The 19,620-nt window shown below is 45.1% G+C and overlaps 2 protein-coding genes and 1 pseudogene across 2 annotated transcripts; 1 reads left to right on the forward strand and 2 right to left on the reverse strand.

Moving 5' to 3' along the window:
* Positions 1-578: 578 nt before the first annotated feature.
* Positions 579-5,227, reverse strand: LOC113017555 (uncharacterized). Its single transcript, XM_026160704.1, has 7 exons — positions 5,175-5,227; positions 4,971-5,068; positions 4,309-4,350; positions 3,983-4,234; positions 2,619-2,858; positions 2,075-2,311; positions 579-1,299 (listed from the first exon to the last, which is right to left on the reverse strand). Exons 2-7 carry the CDS (start codon positions 4,999-5,001, stop codon positions 1,184-1,186), a joined length of 918 nt encoding a protein of 305 aa, XP_026016489.1. The 5' UTR covers positions 5,002-5,068; positions 5,175-5,227; the 3' UTR covers positions 579-1,183.
* A 5,238-nt stretch (positions 5,228-10,465) lies between these two features.
* Positions 10,466-13,253, reverse strand: LOC113017552 (zinc finger BED domain-containing protein 1-like). Its single transcript, XM_026160699.1, has 2 exons — positions 11,948-13,253; positions 10,466-11,395 (listed from the first exon to the last, which is right to left on the reverse strand). Exons 1-2 carry the CDS (start codon positions 12,973-12,975, stop codon positions 10,720-10,722), a joined length of 1,704 nt encoding a protein of 567 aa, XP_026016484.1. The 5' UTR covers positions 12,976-13,253; the 3' UTR covers positions 10,466-10,719.
* A 59-nt stretch (positions 13,254-13,312) lies between these two features.
* Positions 13,313-17,521, forward strand: LOC113017553 (E3 ubiquitin-protein ligase TRIM21-like; annotated as a pseudogene).
* Positions 17,522-19,620: the final 2,099 nt, after the last annotated feature.

A 19,620-nucleotide genomic window follows, 5' to 3' on the forward strand; every position in this document is an offset into this window, starting at 1 on the left:
ATAGAAAACTAAAGTTTCTGGGTCATTGTGGGCGGCGATGGTTTAAAATTAGTGTCAGACTGAAGCTCTGCTGGGTTTTCACCGTAGTAACAGTGAACAGAGTGAACTGCAGGAGTGTGTGTCGTGTAAGAGACTCGGGCTGGAAACATGATGAAATGTGAGGATGTAAGAAGATCAAAATGATGCTCAAAGAGAATAACAACATCATAACTGTATCGTAACTGAGCTTTGAAGAGTTATACTTGTTTGCGCTTGTCTCTGAGTCGGTTAGGTTACAGTTCACCCTCCGGTCTGTGGGCAGTTTCACGCATAATAGGAGTTAAAAACCATGACGAAGTTAAAAAAGTGTTAAATAACAGATTGTGTTATTCAGCTGATATGTGTCCACTAATAAAAGCAGGCTAACTCTAATATTAGGGTACTCGTCTGGGGCGCATTTAGGAATTTAGAAAATGCATGAAGACAAAACCGTGACTCATAATTACATCAAAGCTCAACTAAACTAAAGCCTCCTCTGAATAATTCTGTAGAAAAAAAACTCAACAAAAGTCTAGGATTATTTTAATATATCATTTTATTTTTTCCAATATTGTTTCAGTTGTTTTAGTTTAGTTAATTTTACATCATGTGATGAGAATACTTTCTTCACAGCTGGTTTTAGTCTTGAGTTTTAGTTTCCACCCTGTGGCTGTGTGACTCCCGAGAACATGACATGACAACACCACAGGAAGCTTCCCCATCAGCTGAGCTGTAACATCCTCCAGCTGTTATATGGCTGGCGGATGTAGACAGTACAGAGAAAATAGTTCCAACATTAAACTGTTACAAGGTGTAAAGTTAAACATATACAGATTGAAACGTTATGTTATTAGTAAAAGTGGGAAACCCTCTCTGGGCTTCACTGTTACAGCAGTTTAACCTCCAACATCAGACGTTCATCTGTGAGCCGATACACAAAAGCTGGGATTCAAAGAGTCAGCAGGAGAGCGAGCGGAGAGCAAAGGCATGTCCACAGTCCGTGACATGTTTCAGTAACAAATCTTTCAGGAAGTGACTTTGAGGAGCGGGAAGAAACCAGTATCACATGTGCAGTCTGAGAAATGAGAAGCTGGAGCTTCCCACACGATGGACGCTTCCCTCTGCTCATGTGTGATGAAACGTCAGCGGAGTCAGAGCAGCAGACTCATTCAGAGTATTCAGAATCCTCGAAGAGCGCGCACTCAGCCGTGAGGTCAACCACCGCCTCGTAGTTTTCTTCAATGCACTGGGTCATCTCCACGGAGACGGGAAGTCTGTTTGCTGTGGGCAAAGCATCGGGGTGAATGTTAGTCTCCACACATATACATACAGTCCTCAGTGAGACATGCTGCACCGCGGGCACCATCGTATGTCCAAGTTGGCCCACAGTGGGCAGCTGTGGGTGAACTGTAGGGCTGTGACTCATTACCGATTATACAGGGCAATGGGTTTTAGTCTTTTAGTCTTGTCTCCATCATGTCTTCCAGCTTTGGGGTCTCCAACTCCAGTCCTCAGAGCTACCGTCCTGCAGCTTTTAGATGCATCCTTGTTCCGACACACCTGAATCAAATGAATGGCTTGTTACCAGGCCTTTCCCTAACTCGATGAAAAGCTGAAGAGGTAATTCAACCATTTGATTCAGCCGTTTCTCTGCATTAAAGCTACAGGACAGTAGCTCTCAAAGACTGGAGTTGTAGATCTCTGCTTTAAACCGTGCAGCTCTGGAGGTCTGTGCAGCTACAGATCAGGCGTGTACACCTTTTACTGCACCAGGTCACAGTTGAATCGATCACAATCAGGTTCCAACTTCTTAAAATAGTTTCAGACACTAGAAGCTGTTACCTTTGGTTCTTGTCTGCTGTTATTTGGGTGTATAAAGGTTAGCATGTGAGCCTGACCCTGGTTAAGAGCGGTGAAATATCAGATTAAAGCTATGGTTTGGCTTTAGCAGTCCGGTTACTGTAATAATTAAAAAGGCAGTGCAGACGTTTGTGATTTTACAGTCAGAGCTGCCAGCAGGACAGCAGCAGTGATGCACCTGTGTGCAGGTATCTACCTGAGCGCCTGGTGGCCAGCCGGTCCAAGCAGATGGACAGCAGCAGGCCGGTGGTGATGGAGTAAATACAAAAGGCCAGCAGGTGGGAGAGGAGTCTCAACACAGGCACACAAGAAGAAGGAGCAGGAGGATGAGGTGAGGAACAGTTGGTGGGAGGAGGAGGAGGGGGAAGAGAGGGGAAGGGGGACATGGTTTCACGAGAATGGACAGATGATCTGACGGAGGTCGTCGGGGGATCTGCAGGAGAGATAAGGAGGCGTCCTCAGTTCATTCACTCAGGGTTCGATAGAAAGGCTCAATGTGAGCGGTGCAGCGAGGCTACACCACAAACACAGGCTTTCATCTCCATCTATTAGTAATAGATGCTGAAGAGGAGCGTGCTAGTTATTGCATCATTATTGATCGTGATTATAACCACAGTCAAATCTCAGAGTGATGAATTCTCTGTCTTTGCTCCACGTGCTCTCCATCGAGGTCAAGGACATTAGAAAAACACAAAAGAGGCCCAATTTATGATGACAGCAAAAGATGTCAGTGTTCTGACCTCTGACCCTCAGGTAGCTATGAGCAGATGATCCACTCAGATCAGTAGCACACCAGTAGAAACCCTCATTAGACTGCTGCACGTTGGAGATGGTGTGCTCTTTATTTCTAGGTCCAAGAAGACGTCCACTGTAGAAGAAGTAAGCTGCCACTGTTTCACCAGTGCTGAGCCTGCAACGCAGAGTGAGATTACTTCCTTTTGTCACAGGAAGTGCCGGGATCTCCAGGATCACTCCTTTTTCTGGGTAAGAGAGACAAAAGTACACACATGTAGACTGGAAGCTTCTGGAGACAGCATGCAGGAGGTCAAATGATGACGCCATAGGACTGAATTCATGAACGTTCATGATCACAGACTATAAATGATGGTGTGGCCACTGCAGTCTGACCCTCTGCTTTTATAATGATCACTCAGAGGCATTTTCTTCTTGCTATGATGGAGAAGAACAGATAGCTAGCGTAGCTGTCAAGCTGCTTCCATAGACCATACTGATGTTTGCTAATCAGTGCTACATATCGTCCAAATTAAAACGGGCATTTCACTGAAGTGCAGCACAAACTTCTGAGGTATTCTGTTATTACAATTAACTAACCAGCAGCCATCCTATTGGTCCAAAAGCATAAACACGGTCCAGAGGTAACTTTGCTAGTAACCATAGCTGCCTGTCAAAGCCCCGTCACTGAAAGAGGCCACGCCCCCACCGATGACACTTTAATACGGTTTAAACAGGCGAGTAACAAAAACATTCTCTCCCAGTATTTTGCCCTTTTATTGTTATAAAGGGCAAAATTAGATTCACTTATTTATTTATTAGATATTTTAACATGAGAGCCTGTGAGGGCTAACGCCCTGCTGGAGCCTCTAGTGGACATTACAGGAACTGCAGGAACTTTCAGCCCCGCAGGTCAATGGCTGTTCTGTACCACAGTGCAGCAGATTTAACACCATCTAGTTTAGTGTAGCAGTGAGTTCTAAGTACTTAAGTGTCTCCTAATTACAAGTATTTTAAGTATATCAATGTTTTCTAGCCTAAAAAATCCAAAACAATATGAACAAAAATCTGAGACATTAATTGAAACATATATTAAAACAATATGAAAGTAAAATTCAGACAACGTGTCATTTGAAGTATAAACTGGATTCTTACGGCTCATCTCCACATAAGCACCACATTGTTGATCTATGGATCAAGCTGTTATTCACACATTCAAGGTGCTTTGTGCTAAATGCACCTGCACCTGCATATATATAAAAATAAATATATGGTTGTACTTCACCTGTCACAGGTGGTCCTGATGCTGTAATGCCCTTAAATGTTCAGAGCAACTGTGGAAAAAAAGAAGAAAAGAAACAACTTACTTTACCTGAAACACTGATGGTGACGTCATCACTCTTCTGCCCAGAACTGGTTTCACACCAGTAAATCGCTGTGAAGGTTGTTTTAAAGTCCTGAACACACAAGGACTCATCAAGTCTAGTGAAGTCTGCCGCTTGCCCACACTCATCAGTCTGGTTTCCTCTGGTCCTCCTCACCGTCCATCCATCATCACAGCTCAGAGACACTGGAGAGGATCCGCTGAAGACCTGCTGAAGGTTTGGACTGACAGACAGAGACACTGGAGGACACATGTGTAAATGTATTTGTGTTCTTGTTGGAGTCTCACTGACCGTTTTCACATCATCTCCTCACCTGCAGAAACAGTCGGTGCAGACAGCAGCAGCACACACACACCTGCAACAGGAGGAAAATCCACAGACTTGAGCTTTTTCTCACGTCCTCAGAGGTGCACACTAACAGACTGTGGCAGACGTCCACAGATCAGGAAGAAGACTGGACCATCCGGGACAAAAGACCGATATTTTCTTGGTCACCACATTCCTCACTATAAAGCACCTGAAGTACTGCTGAATCATCACAGCCTAATTGTTTTCAGCTTTTAGATCATTGTGTAAGTTTCCTCATACGGGACAAAATATAAAAACTTTGGAAGGTTTTTGAAACCTTTAGACTCCCAGTTGCTGGTTTTCTTTCCTCATTTGTAATATTTATTGCGTCCTTTGTTGTTTGTGTCTATATTAAGAATAAACATTTAAAAAACAAGCACATCTTTTACAGAGACCCCGTGACTCTAAACTACAGACCCTGCTGAACATTAAACATTTCTGATTGGATTATTTTCTGGATTTACACAGAACAGAAAGGAGCAGACTTCCTGTTTTCTCCCCCGACAACACGGAGTAAACTCTCAGGATTCATCCAGTGTCCGTCCTTTACCTGGAGCTGGACTCACTCTGTGGTAGCTGGGATCACTGAGTGGGTGAGTGGGTGTAGGATTGCTGTGTGTGACTCACCAGGGAGCAGAGCCACAGGTGCAGTCTTCATGGTGTCTGGATGAGCATCGAGGGTCAGTGTGAGCTGCAGACTTTCACTTCAGCTCTTTCACAGCCGCCTGTTACCACATTAAAGACGGAAGCCTCAGTATAAGGAGGGGAAACAGGAGCAAAGGTCTGAGCTCTCAGCCAATCACGTTCAAGCACGGCCTTCTTAAAACTGACCTGCAAACGCTGCAGTTTAGAAATCCTTCGCGAGCTGTGTGAGTCTATCAGAGGTCCTTCAGTCAGTCTGAAGAAAACACAACAGCTGAGATTGTTAGTCTATAAACAAACTGCACCACAGTCACACGACGGCAGCGTCGCCACCTCTGAGCTAATGAGTTCCTGCAGCACAGAAGCTCCTCACCCGCTCACATCACCTGCCTGTGAGTTCAGAGGCTTCTGTTTGGATGCACACACAGAGCTGCAGACCACGTCTGACCAGCAGTGACTGGTTTGAATCTGACCTCCAGCTCTTCTACTGGACCTCTAAAGTGGGTCTCGTGTCCAGACACGAGTGTTTTTAACTCTCAGTGGCTCGTGTTGGACAGGAGATATGTGAAATGCGCCGGAGTGATGTTCTAATGCAGGTGGTCGGAAATAAGAAGTAAAACAAGCTCACAGTGAGTCAGTGTGGGTGAGCTGTGGCCAGGACAAACCCACAGTTAGTCCACGTGATCCCACCTACATTTTACTAAACCTATAGGCCTTTATGTGTGAAACTGCAGGGGCCCTGTGGGTGATAACTGTGGGTTTGTCCTGCCCACAGCTCACCCACACTGACTCACTGTGGGCTCAGGAGGACACGTTAGCCGGGGCATTATTATTTATTATAAAATAAAAGATGAAGCCAGAGAAGATGTTTTATTACACGCTCAGAAAGACGATGAAAGAAAGAAAGAAAGAAAGAAGGTCAGGAGAGGAAGAAGAAAGCTTGGATTTAAAGGGGAGGATGCTCATTTAAAGCTTTGATGTAAGTCCTCGTGTTTAAATCAAATGTTATGTTTGTTCACACTGTGAAACCTGCTGCTAAACAAACTGAGGCAGACTGACTGTGTTGTTTAAAGTCGTCTGCAGGTTAGTTTGCTGCACTGTGATTGGTTTAAAGCTTCCTCCACCACTTCAACCTCTTCTCTGCCCACTTCCTGTTTCGAGGCAAAGTCAGCCTCTTCAATGTAAGAAACAGGACAGATATATTTTTACATTTTCCTTCTCTGCTTGTGTTTAACTTACCTGAGTAAAGCTGAGAATCTTTATTGGAAATATAATTTAGACTGAAACGAAGTTTGTAATTCCATCTACTGATGTTATTATATTAATATGACACGAGGTCCAGTTGAACAGTAGTATCTGTACTTCTGCTTATGTACAGCTTGTGTGTACTTTGCCACCTCTGCTTATTTTCCTCTGTTATTGAGCCTGTCGCTAGTTAGCTAACATAAACTATGTAAGCTATTCAACCAACCACATTATGTCATGATGCGCACAAGATGGCGCTACACGTTTTTAAAACTTTAAGCTCTTATTTGTTAAATCCAGCTTCACAGTTATATCAGTTTTTGAGAGCAGGGCTCAGTGATGGAAATGAGCCTTTCTACATTTAAGAGTGTTGTTTCCACTTTAACGGGATCCTACAACTTTAAGTGGAGTGGACACAGCTCAGAGTACGAGAGCTAATGAAGCTCACATTCACTTCACCATCGGCCTGTACAAATAACTGTCGATGTCTCAGTCTTCCATCAAATGCCAACGCTCAGCATCATCTTCAGCAGCAGCTGATTCTCAGACTGAACAGGCTTCATTTCTGTCTCTTTCTCCCACCTAGTGGTCATTCAGTGGTACTACAGATGATACGTCCCTTATAGAAACACGAGGCCTGACTCAGTGTGGCGTCATAAGTCGCTCACAGCCAGTTCAGCTCTTTTAGTTTTATGTTTTTGCAGTTTCAGTTTGTTAACAATCACAGAGACACTCAGTGGACACAGGAAGTGTTGACTTAAAGTTTTGGACAGTTTTCATGTTGCACATAAAGACTTAGACCTCACAGCGATGGGTTATTAGAAGTGTGCGTGTTCTGTTTTTGAAAGCTGCAGATCATCACTCCAAAATTCTTCATCCCCTTAAAGTCCTGCTGCTGCTGCTGGGAGGCAAGTCCATATGGCAGTTTACAGTTTTCATGCAGGTCACATTGAATGGTTTTATTTTGAAACACCTTGATGGTCTCCTCCATCCTGCCGCTCTGGGGTCAAACTGTGGGATTACCCGGGTAGGACGGTCTGATGTCCAGACCACACCCACAGGCCCTGTTCTGATGCGATCCTGCAGCCTCGATGCCTCGACTGCTCAGTCTGATCACGGGGCCGTTTTCTTCTCTGACGTGATGCTTCATATTCAGCTGGATCAGTGACGGATGGAGGCACTTTTACTGCAGTCACACAAATCCTAAACAGGGAGGAGAAAAGAAGATAACACACGGCCAAGACATCCGGCAAGTTAACTTCAAATACCTGGGAGTTCATCTGGATCTCAGCTGGAGAACACAAGCCAACAGTGTCTGTGCTCGGATCCATCAGATACTTGATAGAGCGAGGCTTCAAACAGAAGTCAAGCCAGCACAGAAGACCATTTGCTGCCCTCTCCCCTCCCTGATGGACATTTATTCCTCCCGCTGCCTCAGCAGAGCAACAAACATCATCAAGAACAGCTGCACCCTGGTTCTGACCTGTTCAACCTGCTGCCCACAGGTGCATCAGCACAAAGACCCACAGACTCAAGAACAGTTTAAGGTCTCAGTCTTATTCACAGAAGATGTTCCTGTAAGCAAAGAAACCATGATGCTTACTGTGAAGACTACAAAAGTTTGGTTTACAAATCCAGTGCCAGCAAATAGTGCGGAGACTGTAATTGACTGTAGATCACTGTAGTGGTTAACCGCACTCCAGAGCACTCAGAATGATCAAAATAGAAAAGTTACAGATTCATGATTGTGCAGGAATGTGGGCGTGAACCAGAGCAAGGTCAAAGAAACAATAGCTCTATCAATAATATCTGTCAAGGGGCAGGTGAAGGTAGGTCTGCATCCATAGGTGAAGCTGCACCCACGATGTAGGAGCGCCAACAAGGAGGAGCTTCATCTGAAGCCCCGCCTTCACTCTCTGATTACACATCACTTCCTGTTCACATGTTTATGTAATCATTTTAAATCTCTACAGTACCTGATCAATAAATAATAAACAGGTAGATTAAGGTGAGTTGTAATGCAGCATTACAGTTCAGCACACACGTAGAAACATGCACGATCAAAATGTTCTTCTCTGCTGTTTGTTTAAAAAGCCGATCTTCTCTAAAGCTCTGATGTTTCCTGACAGTCGGCAGCTTTGACCTTTGACCCACACGAAGCTTCCAGGATATTTGTGTTTGATGGAAGCATTCAGGACGCTCCATGGATCATCAGAACACACGGAAACAGCACAGCAGCACTGAGGAACAACTGTGATATACATAAGTGATGAACGAAGTATTTAAATGTGTATTTATTTATATAATGATCATCACAGGGCTTTCTGCAGCCCTCTAGTGGATCATGGTGACGTGCATGCACCAGGTCATTGTGGTTTTATGCCTGGCTGTGGAAATCGTCAGTGTTCTGGCATCATTCAGCACCACTGAGTGATCACTAGAGGGAGCAGGAGACCAGGAGTGAAACTGTGGCTACAGCAGGGCAGCTGTTGTGAGTCGCCAGCTGTGATCTGAGAATCAGCTGGATGTGAGTAAACTAGATCAGGTTAGTGTTGGTGGTTGATTTAATACGAGCTGGTTCTGTGTGGCTGTGTCCACTGGAGGGGTGAAGTCGGGCCGTCGGAGCTCGACCACGACCCCCAGTCTGTTTATTCAAAACAATTCAGGTTACATTTGAAAATAAATCACTTTATAGCTTCGATCACGATCCTCCACTATGGGAAGATACGGCTGCTTGGTAACGTGGTTTCCTTTCTCCATTTATTGTTTTTACTCTATTCAAAACGTATTTGTGAACTTAGTGAGTTTGTACAGCCCAAATTCAAATAAACCTACATTTTTAAAATCAGTTATCCACTTTGCAAGGGCTTCATATACATGGACTCTGACTGTGCTCTAAACCTGAGTCTAGATCAGCAGGCTCAGATATGAAGCCAAAACCGGACAATTAATCACTCAGTTTATATCAACAAAACCCCGATAAAACCGAATGATGTTGTCATTCAGGTCAGTATGATAACAACGTTTATCCATAACAACTCAAACTGGCAGTTTCAAACAAGATGGCTAGAAAATCTAAAATTGGTTAAATTCATAGAGGAGAAAACAGAAAATGACTGAGTTAAAGATCAAACCGGCGCCTCAGTGAGATGGAAGGATTCAAAGCATATATTAGAGGTGAAGTCCTCGGCTTTATGAGTGCAAACAGCAAAAAAATGGAATAAACTAATTAAATCTTTGGAATTAGACTTAAATATTAGCGATGAATCAAACTGTTACGTTTGAGAAGTGAATGTAATCAATTATCTTCTGATACAGCAACAAAAAGTCTGTGGCGATCTTATTATGATCAGTGGGAGAAAGTGGGAAGGCCCTCGGCATGGAGTTAAGGAAATGCAGTCTTTAATAGCACAAAGACCTCTTCAGGGAATGTAACAGTATACCCATCTGAAATTTATGACAGTTTTAGAGAATTTTATGAAAATGTTTATAAATCGGAACATGCTTCAGAACAGGAACCTTAGCTCACATTCAGTCATAGACACTGAGGTACTTCAGGCTATCCAAGCATTAACAGTGGTAAGAGCACCCGGGCCGGAGGCCTTCTGATTGAATTTTACAAAACTGTCCAAGAAAAATGAATAATTTCACTTTTTAACATGCATGAAGAAGCATATCAAAGTGAGGCTCTCCACCCACTGAGACGGCAATGAGTACTTGTTTACCTGGTAAACCTCCTGCAGAGCGCTCATCACTCAGACCAATGACTCTGATGGGGGTGGACACTAAAATACTTCTATTACACCCTTGGATCGCACATTTAGTTAGCGTTGTACGAAAGCATCAAGGGTTTCACAACATAAGAAGGGTTCTGAATGTAGGCTCGTCAGGCCTCGGACGTTCTCCCAAGTTAGGATTTGGAAATCATTTTCTCAGAGGGGTTCAACCTTTGTAACAAACAATACTTTCTAAACCCGTCACATTAGCCATCTCCTATGCTAGTTATTCTGACGATAACAGTAATAACTGACCTATTTGGTGTCTCGCCCTGTAAGATGATGACCTGACCTTTTCTGACTAGGCTGTCTGTCAGCACACCAAAATTCATGCAACAAATAGAAATATTAGGATGATTTCCTGGCTGTAATATAAACGATTAAAAATCCTCCATCCTGCTTCTGAACAAGGATGAAAGGCTCAACCCTTTAATGCTGAGTTAATGAAGTTAATACAGAATAAACACAAAGAATGCTTAAATTCAGAGAAGTTTAATAGTGTTCAGGATCAGCACGACTCAGATTAAAGACATCTTTCTAGCATCTGCTGATAGGAAATAATACTGAAACCAGGCCTAACAATGATCCAACTATCACAGAAATGTAGAAGACAAAATGTGTAACATCTTAATGCCAGCTGAATGTCAAAAAGGGACGAAAGTCAATATTTAAAACCTGCAAGTGTTGAACGTTTCTCCCTCCAAAGACCCGACTCAGTCCTTCTGTGCGCTCAGCCAGTTACTGAGGCAGACTATCCTGTTCACCTCTTCTGAGGACAAAGACGCACGCTTGTTTTCAGTGACGTCACCTGAGAGTGAGAATAAGCTCTCACAGGGCACTGTGGTTGCAGGGGTTGACAGGTACTTGCGTGCAATAGATGCCAGCCTGGCATGCGCCCCTTCTCTCTTTGACCACCACTGTAGAGGACACTCCCCTGCGCCCGCTTTGGGCTCTGCTTTGTACCGATCCAGACAGCGGCCGATGGAGTCTTCCTCCTCCTCTGTATCTGAATCTGAAGAACCCAGGAGGAAGATGGACATCTTGCTCTTCTTTGGTGACGGTTCCTCTTTTATCTGGACAGATGGTTGTTGTGCTTGTGTCTCTGCCATCAGAAGGTCATGTACCAGAGTCCACACCTCTCGTCTTTCATCTTTGGGAAGACACTTGAGGTCTTTAAACCTGGGATCAAGGGCAGTAGCGATCTTCAGCCATGTGAGATTGCTGCTGGCCCTCCGCTGAGCTAGGTCTGTGGTAAAAACCATCTTAAACGTCACAACGTAGACTGGGTCATCATCCAAGGGCTCCATGACCCAGAACAAATGACGCAAGGCTGGCAGCACCATGGAACAGGAGACATAGCGCTCTCCCCCCAGCAGTTCGGTCACATATCTGCAACAGAAAGAACAAGTGTGTATTTTTCTACTAATCGCACAGAGACGAACACAAATACCACAATATGTCAGTAAGTGATCCTCTAATTGAAAAGTATTGCAGTTATGTCACTCACTGTTAGCACTGTGTGCTGGAAAATAGAAGCAAGAGCTGGGTGGGAGGGGAGAGAGCTTCACCCTGCAAAGCTTTCCCGTGTGTTGTAGGCTAACACGGAGACAGAAAACCATTCCCCTTTAAAACCCCATCTATAATCACCTATCAACATCACATTAACTGTGTCAATCAACATCATTTCATTAAGATCACAAGCATACATTTGAATTGTGGGAGAAAATACAAACTGCACAGAATCCCAACCAGGAAGTTTGAATCCCGAACCTTCATTCAGTGAGGAAACAGCTCTAACCACTGCACCACCTGATCTCAGCCCAAACACTAAGTATGCTAAGACACAATCGCACAGAGACAAACACGTGAAAACACACAGGAGTGTGCTTGAAGACGGAGCTGGAACGTAGACGCGCACAAACGAGAAACAGGATGATTTACCTGCAAGGTTCGAGCAGTTCCTCCAGCTTCTGCAGTCTGTCGAGCTCCTGCTCAGTCAGCATGGTCACCGTGCTGTTTTGCTGAGCCAGGATGGAGGTGAGCACGGATTTGTTTCTCTGGATCTGCTTGATCATCTCCAGGGTGGAGTTCCATCTAGTCTGAGCATCCTGAACCAGTGCTTCCGTGTCATGTCCATGTGCAGCTTGCTGTGCATTTAATTCCTGAGCGTTCGCCGGACTATCCTCAAAATGTCCAACAATCTCGCGACATTTGGCCAGAACTCTTTCAAAGCCGCTGTCGTTCAGAGCAACTGTGATGGCACTGTGCAGAATGTGGGCCGTGCAGGGCATGTGTTCAAATGGAAGCAGGCTGGCCACATCGACCATGTTGCCATACAGCCACGCACTGTCGGTGCCGAGCGTGGTTAGCTTGTCCCCGATTTTCCACTCGTTTGCAACACTCAGAAAATGGTCAGCATAGTGTCTCTCTTCAGTTTTACTCACCGCTAGTGCAAACGACTGTAGAGCCCAGTCGTTATCAATAAAGTGCGCTGTGACGGCGCAGTAGTTATCGCTGTCCACCGACGTCCAGTGGTCTCCGGTGAGGGCGACGTTCATTGCTCCCAGGAGCGTGGTGTGCCGCTGAGCCCTCTGGTCCTCATACACAGCGCGCAGTCTCGACACAATGGTTTCTGTGGAGGGCGGATTGTAGCACATGTCTCCCGATGCAGCGCGAAGGACTTCTTTCAGTCCGTCATCTTCTACCATGCTCGCTGGTCGGCAGCTTTTAGCTATCCAAACAACCAAGGCGCTGGTTAACTTTTCACTCACTTCTTCTGTTTTTAGCCCACGATAGTCCTGCGATTCAGCCGGGTGCTTCGCTCTCAGGTGATACCCCAGAGACGAATTGCTTCTGTGGTACCTGAATTCAGCTTCGCAAATCGTGCACGTTACTCTCGTTTTGTCCAACACGCCGTTCGGCAACTTCTTAAAGTAAAACTTTCCGCCCAAAGGTCCGTCCTTCTCCATGCTCGCGCCTGTTAGCTACAGTAGCATGGCAACGCTTCTTCTTCTTCCAATCATTTCCGGCAGGCCAAAGGCCAGCATAGCACAGTGCTGCCCCCTAATGCAGAGCTGCTGAACACAGGAATATTTGGATTTGCTTCTTTTTCTCTGCTCATGTTCAACTTGTCTGATTCAAGCTGGGAATATTTATTAGAAACAAAGTGAATAATATTATTTTATTATCACGTTGATGCAGCACATGGTTCAGTTAGCTTTGTATAAACACGTGTTAGAAATGTTCTTCAATCACCTCTTTTTACTCTCATTTCACAGCCACTACTTTTTACTTTTACTTGAGTAAAGAAGTTGAAACAGTACTTGGAGTATTTTTAACAGTAGTACTTCTACTTCAGTACACACTGTGTGTACTTTTACCACCTGTGTCTGAGACCTCCTTCAGGGTCCACCTGAAGCTCTCAGTCTGCTGTGGAAAAAGGAAATCCAGGTGAGTTTCTCCTGATCACCTGAGGCCGTCATTACTGTGTGAACCCACACACCACTCCTCACTCCTCCACCCACTGCACACAGTCACTGAGTAAAGGGAGAGGCAGGAAGAGGCGGAGCAACAGCTGAAAAACAAGAAGCCCAACGTCATTTTGCAGAAGTGAAAGTGTGAGAGAGCAGCAGCAGAGCTGCAGTCGAGTCCTGTTTGTCTCTAAAAGAAGATTCACTGGAGTCCATCAGGTTCCTCTCAGCAACAGTGGTGAGTGCAGCTGATCACACTTCCTGCTTCTACACAAATCTTCACTCTGTTCACTTCATCAGGGTCTAGAGCACCACCTCATTCCTCCATGGTGCCACTTAGGCTACGTCCACACTCGCCCGGATAGATTTGAAAACAGCGCTCCGCGTCCACACTAGTGTTTTCAGTCGTTTTCACAGAGTTGTGCGTCCACATTAAGACGGCTGAAAACGCTTACGTTCCAGTCCTGCGCATGCGTGAAACGCAAGACGATTCGACCGGTCTCATTTCTGTCTGCCGCTTATTCACTTTCCAGCTGTTTGAAACGTCGCGGCGAAAGGTGGAGGAAAAGCACCGAGTTTTAAAATAGACTAACAATGAGGTGGAGTTGTTGCTGCGAGTAACACAAAAGCACAAAGTTGCAAAAGCGAGAGAGAATTAAAGAATTTGAAGAAAAGCTCTGTGGAGCATGTGCAGACTGATATTCATCTTTAATAGGACTGTCAAAACTGCTGCTGTATAATACCTTTGTTTAATTGGTCACATGACTAACATGCGTCATCGTTTTAGAAAGTCTCTGTTTTCACTGTTCACACTGTGACACAAACGCACCGTCTCCAAATGTTTCGTTTTCAAAATGTTTTCCTTGGAGAAAACGTCGTCTCAGTGTGGACGGGAGGCCAAAGCAGAGAGAAAACGCCGTCTCAGTGTGGAGGCCAAAGCGGAGAGAAAACGCCGTCTCAGTGTGGAGGCCAAAGCAGAGAGAAAACGCCGTCTCAGTGTGGAGGCCAAAGCAGAGAGAAAACGCCGTCTCAGTGTGGAGGCCAAAGCAGAGAGAAAACGCCGTCTCAGTGTGGAGGCCAAAGCGGAGAGAAAACGCCGTCTCAGTGTGGAGGCCAAAGCGGAGAGAAAACTGCTTTTTCAAACAAAAACGCATTAGTGTGGACGTAGCCTAAACAAATAGGTCACACCGGTACGACCAACCATTCGAGCAAAAACAAAAGGAAAAGTCTCCGTGTGGTCAACAACACATTATGCCCATATCGTTGGCTAAACCAATCAAAGAGAGGGCAGGACCTCACTGATTGGCCGTGGTCCAGATGTTCCTGCAGGCCTACGTGTGGACGTTTGAAAGTGCAGGAGGTGAGCAGCCTGATAGGATGGATGAAGCTGTGGGTAATGAGAAAAGAGGAAAAGAACGACTGATAACTTTTTCGTTGAGGCCGGTGCTCTGACACGGAGCCATCAACCTCTCAGTATCTAACAGTCGAAGAAGCTGTTGAAGAATCGTGTTCTGTGTGTGATGCTGCTGTCCACTCTGTTGTGTCTGAGATTGTATGTGCAGCTTTGTATGTGCAGGTCCATGGATGCAAGTGTTGTTCCCATAATCCTCTCTGCAGACTTTCTGACTCTTTGCAGAGCCTTCCTCTCTGTCTGTGTAGTGTTTCCATACCAGACAGTGATGCCTGCGGTGAGGATGCTGTCTATCAGTCCTCTGCAGGCCTGGGTGAGAGGGTGGTGGTTCATGCCAGCTTTCCTGAGCAGCCTAATGAAATAAAGCCTTTGCTGGGCTTTTTTCACAGTTGCTGTAGTGTTGAGAGTCCAGCTCAGGTCTGATGTAACCTGCAGTCCCAGGAATCTGTGGCTGTTTGCCCTCTCCACCTCCATCCCTTTGACGATAAGAGGTTGCAGGGGAGGGAGTTCTTCCAAAAGTGCAGTATTCATTCCTTGGTCCGTGTTGAGGATGAGGTGAAGAAGCTTCTGTGATGAAAAGAAACTCAAAGAAGTCCAGACGCTTTTCTCTCCAAGCTCCTCAGACTACTGACGCTTGTTTCTCTCTTTGTAAAATGAAATTTAAAGTGAATTTTGAATCAAATGTTTCTCTTCTTTCTCCCTCAGAGTGCAGACATGTCTGCTGCCAGCAATCTGCGATCTGAAGATCAGTTTCTGTGCTCCATCTGTCTGGATGTGTTCACTGATCCAGTCTCTACACCATGTGGACACAACTTCTGCAAAACCTGCATCAGTCAGCACTGGGACACTAATGGCAGAAAGAAGTGTCCTATGTGTAACAGAGTGTTCAAAAGACGACCTGAACTAGACATCAACACGTTGTTCTCTGAGATGGTTGCTCAGTTCAGACGTGACGCTCAGCAGAAAGCCAGCAGCAGCAGCTCAGAGCAACAAGCTGCCAAACCAGGAGAAGTTCCCTGTGACGTCTGCACTGGAACCAGACTGAAGGCCCTGAAGTCCTGCCTGGTGTGTCAGACCTCCTACTGTCAGACTCACCTGGAGCCTCATCTGACACTGAAAGGTCTGAAAAGACATCAGCTGGTTGATGCTGTGGAGAACCTGGAAGGCAGGATGTGCACGAAGCACGATAAACTCCTGGAGCTGTTCTGTAAGACCGACCAGACATGTGTCTGCATGCTCTGCTCTGTTTTAGACCACAAGAACCACAAGTTTGTTCCTCTGAGAGAAGAATATGAAGGAAAGAAGGCAGAGCTGGAGAAGACAGAGGCTGAGATTCAGCAGATGATCCAGAAGAGACGACTGAAGATTCAGGAGATCACAGAGTCGGTGAAGATGAGTAAAGATGCTGCAGACAGACAGAAAGCAGAAGGTGTTCAGGTCTTCACGGCTCTGATGGAGTCTGTTGAGAGACGCCTGAAGGAGCTCATGAAGGAGATCAAAGACAAACAGGAAGCTACAGAGAAACAGGCTGAAGGTCTCATCAAAGATCTGGAACAGGAAATCTCTGAGCTGATGGAGAGAAGCTCTGAGGTGGAGCAGCTCTCACGCTCTGAAGGCCACCTCCACCTCCTCCAAAGCTTCTCCTCCCTGAAAGCTGCTCCACCCAGCAAGGACTGGACAGAGGTCAGAGTTCATCCACCATCATATGAGGGGACTGTGGGGAGAGCTGTGGCTCAGCTGGAGGAGACAATCAGGAAACTCATGAAGAAGAAGCTGTTAGAGGCTGAGCTGCAGAGGGTGCAGCAGCATGAGGTGGATGTGACTCTGGATCCTGATACAGCTCATCGTAAACTCATCCTGTCTGATGATGGAAAACAAGTTTATCATAGTGATGTGAAGAAGAAACTTCCAGACAACCCAGAGAGATTTTCTCTGTGTGTTTGTGTTTTAGGAGAGCAGAGTTTCTCTTCAGGCAGATTTTACTTTGAGGTTCAGGTTAAAGGAAAGACTGAGTGGGATTTAGGAGTGGCCACAGAGTCGATCAACAGGAAGGGAAAAATCACAGCGAGTCCTCAGGATGGTTTCTGGACTGTGTGGCTGAGAAATGGAAATGAGTACAAAGCTTGTGCTTCCTCTCCAGTCCCCCTCTGTCTCCATCCTGGTCCTGAGAAGGTGGGGGTGTTTGTGGATTATGAGGAGGGTCTGGTCTCCTTTTATGATGTAGGTGCTGCAGCTCTGATCTACTCCTTTACTGGCTGCTCCTTCACTCACAAACTCCACCCATTCTTCAGTCCCTATATGAATCAGGGTGGTAAAAACTCTGCACCTCTGATCATCTGTCCTGTCAATCAAACTGATCAACGACTGATTTTATTGGATGAATGATTGATTTTTCTTGAAGGGAACAAATGAACATATTGAGTGTAAATCCTCTACAGTCTCCATGTTTCTATAGAATCTGATCATCAGGACTCTGATTCACACTTTGATTCTCATGGAGTTTGATTTGAACAGAAGAAAAGTTGAATCAGGAAATGTTCCCACTGATGGAGACTCGAGCTGAAGAGCAAATATCAGAGAACAAATGTCCAAAAGCTTCATTTCCAATAAAGTTTGTTCAATGCTTTGAGTGAATCCAGACTCATGTGTGGCTGTTATACAGAGCATCAGAGTCCAGCTGAGTTATGTTGGATACAAACTGCTTATTTTGGCTAGCATATTTTTAAAAGGGCTCTGCAAACATGGCCAATAACTTATTCATACCTCAGCTCCCCTTTGACCTCAGAGTTTGGTGCCCTCCTCCTCCTGAGACGTGGAAGCATGTCTGCCATGGCAGTGTGTTAACATGTGTCTTCTTTCATAAAGTTTTCCAGTCCATGGATTTTATTCCAGTCTCGCGTCGTATTATTGGAAGGGACACATGACCGCCGGCCAAAACTGACACACGTGTAAAATACAGGATTATAACATCAGATCAGGGATCATGTTGTTCAGGTCATGATGCTGTGTGTGTTGCCGTGGGAACAATAATCATAGATTATGTGGAAAAACAGAAAGTTTCTCCTGGTGTCATTACTGCAGTACCCACAGTACAGCTCTAGTACACACAATACTCCCCCCATTATCACTGCACACTTCTTCAGCTGGTGATGAGCGCCCCCTGGTGTCACAGTGTTGATGACGTCATGCAAAGTGAAAAATAAACAGTGTCTGTTAATAAAAATCATTTGTTCATTCTCATGTTTGCATCATGTTTCTGTAAAACCATCAGCTGTTTTTATAAGAACAGAAACATGTTAACACAAAGTTTCCTCAGACTGTGTGAACATCAGAGGACCTGTGACCCAGACTAAACACTGTTTGACTTCTGTCCATGGACGCAGGATTGTCTGATGTCCTATAAACACATCACGACTGCAGAGGCTGAAGCAGCGCTCGTACACAGGTGTTCAGTGACATCACACAGGTGGGCTGTGACCTGAGCCATCACCTGCTGACAGCCCTTCACAGCTTCGTATAACTGAACGTCTGAAGCTGCGTTTCACTAACAGCTAATAACACAGTGAGTCCTCAAAGGCTTCACACACATCACTGCACACATTTATACATCCTAGTTGAAGCTTGTGGATCATGCACGTCAATGATGCTTCAGCCTCAGAGGGTCATAACAGAGGGTCGAGGTGACAGGTGGAGGATTTAGATTTAAACAGCAGATGCACTGCAACAGAAAACAAAGTTATCATAGAGCTCTCCTGGTATGCTATTCCTAAGCACAGGCCCTGCACACAACATAAAGTACTGAAGCTCTGTTTCTTTCCATCTATCAGTTTCTGATTACTCTGATTACTTGGCCTGCGGTTAAACTCGACTGGTGTGTAAGTTCCCAGTTCTTTCAACCTTACTGAAAGTTCCCCGACAGTCTGCCTGGACAGCTGCAGGTACCTTCATCCACATGTTCACGAGTTTTCTTGTAACTCCAAGACAACATAAATGCAATAACCCAAGTTAAAGAAAGAGAGAATCCGTGTCTCATGTGAATGCGTCCTGCTTTGCTTGTCTCGTCAGTCCTGATTTCTCCCAGCTGTGCCCTCCTTCTGTGTCTCATTCCCCTCGTTACTCCCCAGTGTATTTAAACCCTGTGTTTCTCTGAGTCAGTGTCGCGTCGTCCCTCATGCTGTGTGGATCTCCCTGTGTGTCTCTCTGTGAGTTTTCCAAGTTCCCAGTTTAGATTAGTTTGTATGTTGTTGTTGTTGTTGTTGTGTTCTTTTTTTTTTTTTTTTTTTTTTTTTTTTTTTTCCCCTGCCAGCAAATAAAGCTGAGTTTTGAGTTCACCTCCCTGAGTCTGTGAGTCCTGCACTTTGGGTCCAACTCCTGCCTGCCGCACAGCGATTCATGACAATATGAGCGACTTTGGTCTTTGCGATGAATGGCGCTCCCTTCACCCCACCAGTAAGGAATATACTTTTTTTTTCTCACATGTTCATCACTCCTACTCTCGTCTGGATTATTTTTTTTGGTCAGCAGCTCAACAATTGTGGAAGTTCTCCCATTTAAAAGATGAGAGAGGCCTGTAATTTTCATCATAGGCTGGGAAGACTGAATCTGCAATAGGTAAGCAGCTTGGTGTGAAGAAATCAGCTGTGGGAGCAATTATTAGAAAATGGAAGACATAGAACATCAAACATTGTCTCCTGTAGCTGGGATAGTGAGAATGCATTAAACACATGTTTTAC

This window comes from Astatotilapia calliptera, unplaced genomic scaffold (genome assembly GCF_900246225.1).
Source record: "Astatotilapia calliptera unplaced genomic scaffold, fAstCal1.2 U_scaffold_148, whole genome shotgun sequence".
Classification (NCBI taxonomy): domain Eukaryota; kingdom Metazoa; phylum Chordata; class Actinopteri; order Cichliformes; family Cichlidae; genus Astatotilapia; species Astatotilapia calliptera.

Excerpts from the sequence above, each read along its gene's own strand:
- LOC113017555 (XM_026160704.1), bottom strand. The coding sequence starts at position 5,001 with ATGAAGACTGCACCTGTGGCTCTGCTCCCTG. Across the intron at positions 4,235-4,308 it reads TGCACCGACTGTTTCTGCAG|TGTCTCTGTCTGTCAGTCCA; the intron begins GTGAGGAGATGA and ends TGTGTCCTCCAG. Across the intron at positions 2,312-2,618 it reads TAGCTACCTGAGGGTCAGAG|ATCCCCCGACGACCTCCGTC; the intron begins GTCAGAACACTG and ends TCTCTCCTGCAG.
- LOC113017552 (XM_026160699.1), bottom strand. The coding sequence starts at position 12,975 with ATGGAGAAGGACGGACCTTTGGGCGGAAAGTTTTACTTTAAGAAGTTG. Across the intron at positions 11,396-11,947 it reads GAACTGCTCGAACCTTGCAG|ATATGTGACCGAACTGCTGG; the intron begins GTAAATCATCCT and ends TTTCTGTTGCAG.